Source organism: Ceratina calcarata, unplaced genomic scaffold (assembly GCF_001652005.2).
Source record: "Ceratina calcarata isolate Rehan_Ccalc_2016 unplaced genomic scaffold, ASM165200v1 scaffold191.2, whole genome shotgun sequence".
NCBI classification, from domain to species: domain Eukaryota; kingdom Metazoa; phylum Arthropoda; class Insecta; order Hymenoptera; family Apidae; genus Ceratina; species Ceratina calcarata.
In genome coordinates, this window is record NW_017140615.1 from 231863 (window position 1) to 239155 (window position 7293).

General features: G+C 38.2%; 3 protein-coding genes across 5 annotated transcripts in view; 1 reads left to right on the forward strand and 2 right to left on the reverse strand.

Moving 5' to 3' along the window:
- The window catches only part of Dhc16F (Dynein heavy chain at 16F), a 19883-nt gene extending 13857 nt beyond the window's left edge, over positions 1 to 6026 (forward strand). Inside the window, exons 43-61 of the mRNA XM_026811118.1 lie at positions 358 to 554; positions 705 to 950; positions 1007 to 1244; positions 1301 to 1603; positions 1671 to 1856; positions 1925 to 2097; positions 2163 to 2523; positions 2589 to 2822; positions 2964 to 3104; positions 3166 to 3356; positions 3633 to 4078; positions 4142 to 4342; positions 4397 to 4638; positions 4694 to 4864; positions 4935 to 5114; positions 5184 to 5279; positions 5337 to 5537; positions 5610 to 5727; positions 5783 to 6026. Coding sequence (XP_026666919.1) covers positions 358 to 554; positions 705 to 950; positions 1007 to 1244; positions 1301 to 1603; positions 1671 to 1856; positions 1925 to 2097; positions 2163 to 2523; positions 2589 to 2822; positions 2964 to 3104; positions 3166 to 3356; positions 3633 to 4078; positions 4142 to 4342; positions 4397 to 4638; positions 4694 to 4864; positions 4935 to 5114; positions 5184 to 5279; positions 5337 to 5537; positions 5610 to 5727; positions 5783 to 6012 — 4155 coding nt within the window. The 3' untranslated portion in view covers positions 6013 to 6026. The remainder of the gene's footprint in view (positions 1 to 357; positions 555 to 704; positions 951 to 1006; positions 1245 to 1300; positions 1604 to 1670; positions 1857 to 1924; positions 2098 to 2162; positions 2524 to 2588; positions 2823 to 2963; positions 3105 to 3165; positions 3357 to 3632; positions 4079 to 4141; positions 4343 to 4396; positions 4639 to 4693; positions 4865 to 4934; positions 5115 to 5183; positions 5280 to 5336; positions 5538 to 5609; positions 5728 to 5782) is intronic.
- The window catches only part of LOC108621980 (uncharacterized), a 24627-nt gene extending 17367 nt beyond the window's left edge, over positions 1 to 7260 (reverse strand). The window contains exon 1 of the mRNA XM_018019603.2: positions 7150 to 7260. The gene's annotated coding sequence lies outside the window, so the exon portion shown is untranslated. The remainder of the gene's footprint in view (positions 1 to 7149) is intronic.
- On the reverse strand, positions 6055 to 7143 carry LOC108621979 (nurim homolog). Of its 3 annotated transcripts, none has more exons than XM_018019601.2 (4): positions 6963 to 7143; positions 6852 to 6900; positions 6420 to 6599; positions 6055 to 6342 (listed from the first exon to the last, which is right to left on the reverse strand). In XM_018019601.2, exons 1-4 carry the CDS (start codon positions 7093 to 7095, stop codon positions 6219 to 6221), a joined length of 486 nt encoding a protein of 161 aa, XP_017875090.1. In that variant the 5' UTR covers positions 7096 to 7143; the 3' UTR covers positions 6055 to 6218. The 3 variants fall into 3 exon arrangements, with proteins under 3 accessions (XP_017875090.1, XP_017875089.1, XP_017875087.1); XM_018019600.2 differs by having other exon boundaries at positions 6420 to 6740; XM_018019598.2 differs by having other exon boundaries at positions 6420 to 6900.
- Positions 7261 to 7293: the final 33 nt, after the last annotated feature.

The window sequence follows — 7293 nt, forward strand, 5'->3', positions numbered from 1 at the left end:
GCTAGCGAAAAATTTTTACATGGAAATTGTAGATCTCGTCGTCCTCTACAAAAAAGGTCATATGCAATTTTTCGGTATGTCCAACGGTTTGGGAGTTATTGGCCAGAAACGAAAATTTGGAAGAAATTGAAGGGGTACCCCTTGGAAAAATCTCGGAAAAATCGAAAAATTTTTTTTGTTGTTTATTATTAGCAATGTTCTTCCGACGTCTGATTTCTTTTTAAAAAATGCGTTTCTAAAGTGCATAAACTTTTGGGATTGACTGTATAGCCAATACATCCTTAATAATCTCCATCGTGTAATTTTACTCAACGTGTTTCAATAAAATAATACGTGATACAAGTCGATTTGTATTAGGAAAAAGCTGAAGAAACAGGGATTCTAGAAGCTGACGCTAGAAAGGACTTGGAAGCAGCGATGCCTGCTTTGCTGGAGGCTCAGAAAGCCTTGGAGGCTTTGAACAAGGACGACATTAACGAGATTCGCGTGTTCGCCAGGCCACCGCACTTGGTGCGTTTCGTCATGGAAGCTGTGAATCTGCTATTAGGTGAAAAGTGAGTCCCGTTCGATTCTTTAAAGCAAAACTGTTTAGATTTCAAACTCATCCTGCATTCTTGTATACGAAATAATCGAACCCATATAATCATAACATTCCGCAATTTTCCTATTAATTTATAATTGAATCCTGCTTTGGATGACCTCAGAACGGATTGGAATTCGGCGAGGCTGGTTCTTGGCGATATACACTTTCTCGATCGTTTGTACACTTACCCCAAAGACGAGATCAGTGATAAGCTTTTAGAAAAGTTACAAGCGTACATCGACCATCCGGAATTCAAGCCAGAATTAGTAGCCAGACAAAGTAAAGCTTGTAAATCAATGTGCATCTGGGTCAGAGCTATAGACGGATACGCTAAAATCTACAGAGTCGTCGAGCCGAAGCGTCAAAGGTGAGTCGAGGAAAAATTGTGTGAAACATTAATTAGTTAGTAATCCGACGTCACAGACTGCAAAAAGCTGCGGCGGAATTGAAGCAGATAGAGGACGTCGTTCGACAGAAGCGGGAGGAGCTGATCGAGGTGGAGAACAAGATCAAAAAGTTGCAGAAGCAATACGACACGGCTATGGAGAATTTGAGTAAATTGCAAGCCAAGATGGAATTGGCAGAGACGAGATTGAACAGATCGGGTCGATTAACGTCGGCGTTGGTGGACGAACGGATCCGATGGGAGGAAATGACGCGAGTATGGTCGGATAAAATCCTGATACGATTAATTATTAATGATCCTCTTTCGATCAGGGATTCGATAAGCAAATTTTTAATTTGACCGGCGATACTCTGGTAGCCGCTGGAGCACTCGCTTACTTGGGTGCTTTTACAAACGAGTACAGGGAAGAACTGATACAGGCCTGGCTAGCCAGCTGCAAACAATACAATATAACTACCACTGAAAACTATAGTATTATCACGATATTAGCTGATCCTTATGAGATCCGTTTATGGAACACGTACGGTCTGCCTCGAGACAAAGTCAGCACCGAGAACGCGATCTTCGTCACCCAGGCCAGTCGTTGGCCTTTGATGATCGACCCTCAAGAACAAGTAATCACGCGATGCACGCGATTATAAAACTTACGTATTATATTAATTTCACGTTTTTCTCACGAAGGCGAATAGATGGATACGGAACATGGAACAAGATAACAATCTAAAGATATGCAAATTAACGGATGTGAATTTAATGAGGATATTGGAAGCGTCTATAAGATTAGGAGCTCCTGTGCTGCTTCAGGAAGTTGGCGAAGTTCTAGATCCGAGCTTAGAACCGATTTTACTCAAACAACTTTTCGTTCTTGTACGTACATGCCAACAGAAATAATTCTCCGATATTTATAAATGTAACTGCGAGTTGTAATCGTTTAGGGAGGTCGAACGTTGATACGTTTCGGTGACACAGACGTCGAGTACGATGACGACTTTAGACTGTACATCACAACCAAGATCGCAAATCCTCATTACCTGCCAGAGGTCTGTATCAAAGTAACGATAGTCAACTTTACCGTGACTCTAGGAGGCCTCGAGGAGCAACTACTCGCGTACGTCGTCTCAGCTGTGTTAACACAATTATTAATTCCTTAATTACATTACACATTTACTTCAGAGATGTTGTACGTCTCGAGAGGCCGGATCTGGAGACAATGAGGAACGATTTGATAATGAAAATCAATGCAGATAAAGGACAATTGCAAAATATCGAAGACAGAATACTGACCTTGTTGTTCAGTTCAGGAGGTGATATTTTAGACAACGAGGATTTAATAGAAACGTTGAACGACAGCAAAGAAACATCTGCTATCATCGCGACGAGGTTGATTGAAAGTGAAGCTACTGAGCAAAAGATATCAGAGGCACGTGAGAAATATCGTTCTGTAGCGAACAGAGGATCGGTGTTATACTTTATAGTGGCGGATCTCGCGAACATAGATCCTATGTATCAATTTTCGTTAAAATATTTCAATCAGGTAAGTGACTCAATAACAGACTTGGATGATATATAGATTTTTATCATCTTTCGTTTTTATACCAGATATTTAACGTGGTGATCGAAACCACCGAGAAGGAGGATAACTTGCAGAAACGTTTGCAGTCATTAATAAGTGAAATAACGTTAGCTGTTTATACGAACGTTTCTCGAGGCTTATTTGAAAAACATAAATTGGTGTATAGCTTTATGCTCAATATTGCTATACATATGAATAACAAGATCGTAACTAACACACAGTGGAATTTTATGCTGCGAGGACCTTCGCATATCATTGTAGTAAGCTGTTTCCCATCGATAATCCATAGAGCGTTTTTTTTAATCAATAAAGAATTGTCTCTTTTATATAATTCTTATTCATGCCTTCTACACCTAAAATTCCTTATCAATCATTTTATCATAATAATGTACTATGAATAGGAAGAGATGCCGGATTATCCTACTTTAACAAATCACATGTGGCTCTCTGTAAATTACTTGGCCAGATCGTTCGAAAGCTTCAAACATATTCTAAACGACGTATTTAAGAGAATACCAATAAAACTCGGATATTTCGAAGAAGTAAATTCCGTTTTCTTAGATTTCAATTCCAACTGCAAATCTACTTACGATTTTCTTTTAGGAAATCAATGTGATTCCTACGAACGAAACTTACGCTACGCGCGAATGGGATAAACTGTTGAGCGATATAGAAAAATTAATGCTGCTGAGAGCTTTGAAAGAGAATCTATTGATTTTCGCGATCACGGCTTACGTGGCGAAAAATCTCGGTCAAAAATTCGTCGAATCGCCTATGGCGTCACTACAGCTTTTGTACATATCCAATTTTTGCTTGGTACAAAAAGTATCAATGCCAATACGTATAAAGATGAAATGAAAAACTTGAAGATTATTCAAATTATTTCTAACATCTAATGCACATAGAGACGGTCTAGGAGACGCCTAGCTTAAACAAAATTTGTGATTGTCGTTTTCTACGTAGAATGTACAATCGCAAACCGGGTTTAACTGATTCCAAATATGACACTGGCACTTTTTGCATCAAGCTCAAATGCAATTTAAAGATTACGCTTACCAGCACGTTTTCAGGTTTGCGGACACGTCGAACAAGATACCGCTGGTGTTTATACTGACGACTGGATCGGATCCTTTCAGCGGGTTCTTAAAATTCGCGCACGATATGGAATTCACGGACAGATACGATTCGATTTCTTTAGGACAAGGCCAGGGTCCCGTCGCGGAAGGTCACTTACGAAATGGCACCGTCGAGGGCAGATGGGTGTTTCTACAAAACTGCCACCTTGCCACTTCTTGGATGATCAAAATGGAACAGCTCGTATTAGAAATCGCGGAAGAACCGGAAGGAGTGATACACCCCGACTTCCGATTGTTCCTAAGCTCGATGCCCAGCATCGCTTTCCCCGTTTCCGTTCTTCAAAATTCCGTCAAAGTTACGAACGAACCGCCGAAAGGTTTAAAGGCTAATATTAAGAGAGCTTTGTACGATTTAGATGAAGAATTCTTCGAGTATCATCGTAAGAAATAGATCTCTTAAGGTGAAAATGTGCACATTACATATAAAAATGTGTCTTATACAGATTTGGATGATAAATGGAGGAGAATTATATTTGGCGTTTGTTTCTTCCACGCGATCGTCCAAGAACGAAAAAAGTTCGGTCCTCTGGGATGGAATATTCTCTACGAATTTAATGATAGCGATAGGGAATGCTGTTTACTCAATTTGAAACTGTTTTGCATACACGAACACGTACCTTGGAATGCACTGATATACACGACAGGTTCGTAAACATGTTTTTAATTTAAATATATTTGATTCTGTTTCTTTCTTTCAGGTGAAATAACTTACGGAGGTAGAGTCACGGACAACTGGGACTTGAGATGTATGAAGACGATCTTGGATATTTTCTTCTCTCCGAAAACTTTGGCCCACGATTATGTCTATTCACCGTCTGGCAGGTATTACTGCCCGGCTTATAAAACGTTGGATCAGTACAAAGATTTCGTAGAAGATTTCTCGATAATCGATGACCCCGAAGTGTTTGGAATGCACGAAAACGCGAATATCATTTATCAGGTAATTAAGAAACAGAATTAATCGAGAGCAATTATACAATTGTTTAAATTCCCAGTTAAAAGAGGCGCAGTTTGTTCTGAACACTATTTTGGAAGTACAACCGCAAGAATCCGTGACCGAGGAAGGGAAATCGAGGTCGGAAATAGCGTACGAAATAGCAGACATGGTCAAGCGTAGGATTGAACAGAAGATAGATCCTTTGAAATGTAATCCAGAGCATATGATAGTAAGCGACAGATATAAATCCTGACTGTACACCTTGCCGTGAAACAAATGTTATGCGTGAGTTTTTACAGAGAGATTCGGCGGGTAGGCTTCCGTCAATGACTACCGTGCTCGTTCACGAAGTCGAGAGATATAATATACTGTTGCAAAAGATACACTCGTCAATAGACAAGTTACAGAAAGCAATTAAAGGTTTCGTCGTCATGTCCGAAGAATTGGAAAGCGTTTTCATTGCTTTTATTAATAATCAGGTTCGACCGTCAGAATACTTGTATCACTATATCATTCAAACTGTTTTTGTAACTGTACTTTTTAATTAGGTACCACAAATGTGGCATAACGTGAACGTGTACCCGTCTTTAAAGACTTTAGGAAGTTGGATAAGAAATTTGGAGCTGAGAATCGATTTCATTCAAGTAAGATAATGGTAATTAAAATAGCGAACGGTTCAGCAGCCGTATCATAAACTATAGGTATGGTTTGTGGACGCGAAACCCATTTCGTTCTGGATCTCGGGATTGTCTTTCCCTCAAGGATTTCTAACCGGCATGTTACAAACGTGCGCGAGAAAGTATAATACCCCGATAGATCATTTGAAATTGGACTTTATCACTTCTGAAATTGTTCTCGATCAAGATGAAATTGAAATAGAACACAAGAAAGCTGAACAGGAGGTCCGGTCGTAAAAATATTATAACGTAATTAAAAACTACTAGGAAATACATCTCATGTGCTCGATATCACAGGTGCCGGAGGTCTATAAAGGTTTAAAAGTGCCGGAGGATGGAGTTCTAATACATGGATTGTACATAGATGCTGGTAGATGGGATTTTCAAACCATGATGTTGGTGGATGCAAATATAGGTAAATGCCTGTTTTGTCATGTTATATAAAATCGATAAACAGTGAATATTGTTAGGTGAGATGCATCCGTCGCTACCAGTCATGCACATAAATCCAGTATTAGAACTGCCGGAAGATGATCCGAGATACGTTTGCCCACTGTATAAAACAGCAGTTAGAGCAGGTGTATTATCTACGACTGGGCACAGTACAAATTTCGTTGTGCAAGTTTTACTACCGTCCGAACAACCACAGCCTTATTGGATTTTGAAGGGTACAGCTCTTTTAATTGAAATTATAAACTAAATTCAAGAAGTAGTAGTGAAATTAATAGAATAATCAAGTCTATCACTTTGTACACGTGTATTTGTTGTATGCACATGTACTTTACAGTACGAAATTCTTAAATAAATGTTAATACAAACAAACGAAGAGTATAAATGTAAATCAACAAAAAAATAGTATAAAAGTAATGTAATGAACACGCAGGTTGGACATATAATATTGTAAGATTATAGCAATTCGTTTTGCTTTAGCTTCACAAGATGAGCATGATAATCATAATCTTCTTTATCAATGGTCCACATTAAGCCCATATAAATAGTAAGTATCGAAGCCAATAATAATCTGTCTAATCTACAAAACATTAAATATCGATTACTTCTCTATTCTAAAGAATTTATTATTTATAACTCTGCAAGTATATGACTTACGTCATATAAGGATGTATCCAAAAAATAATGAGAAATCCTGTCAGACTTGGATGTCTCATATGCATATAATAACGTAACAATCCTCTCGACTTCATTACAATCGGGCATGGCCTTGATGAAAATTTGTAATATACTTGTTTTAACCCAGCCAATTCTGATAAATCCATCATCAGACACCCGCTATAAATTATTATCCAAGCCAACACGTGAAGGGTCGTAAATGTGTACCAAGAAACGTCGTTAGAAAAGGTATCGACTTTCCATAATGTAACAGATGAAATGAACTCCCATTTACTGATTAATAAATGAAGAGTCATGGCACTGAAAACATTATAGACAGTTCGTTCTATGTAATCAACTTGGAACTTGGAAAATAAATCTTTCACGAGCTCACTAGCCATAAATGAGTGTTGTAAAATAAAAATACTTAACAGAGTCATGTCTGTCGATAAGGGCCATAATAACGAGACATTGCTTTCATCTGCAATAAAACGATCGAAAATAATTCCAACTACTATCTGATACTACTATCGTTTCTTTTACCTTCCTTCGATGAAACAATCGTTTCATTAGTTACGTTATGGTTCGACAAGAAATGTCCTAAGCTGTACAAGATGTAAATGGTATATAAGAAACAAACGGTGCATGTCACTACACTAAACCATTTAACGAACATTTCCGTGACTGGCAAAAAAACTTAACGATAAATTATTAGATAAAATTACTTTACATTGCAGTCGTTACGAGAACGTCCAAGGGAGAACCGTTGGGAGAACCGACATAAAAAAAATCCTGACTTTGTTTACAGAATACTTATTTATAGAACTTGTAAATATCATTAAATTAATAAGAACTAGACAAGAATCTTTCTACG

What these genes read in the sequence shown, in the direction of transcription:
- LOC108621979 (XM_018019598.2), bottom strand. Translation starts at nt 7,095, where the DNA reads ATGTTCGTTAAATGGTTTAGTGTAGTGACATGCACCGTTTGTTTCTTA. An exon ending in GATTGTTTCATCGAAGGAAG is followed by an intron (nt 6,901 to 6,962) that starts GTAAAAGAAACG and finishes GTTTTATTGCAG; the next exon opens with ATGAAAGCAATGTCTCGTTA. An exon ending in TGGATACATCCTTATATGAC is followed by an intron (nt 6,343 to 6,419) that starts GTAAGTCATATA and finishes AATGTTTTGTAG; the next exon opens with ATTAGACAGATTATTATTGG.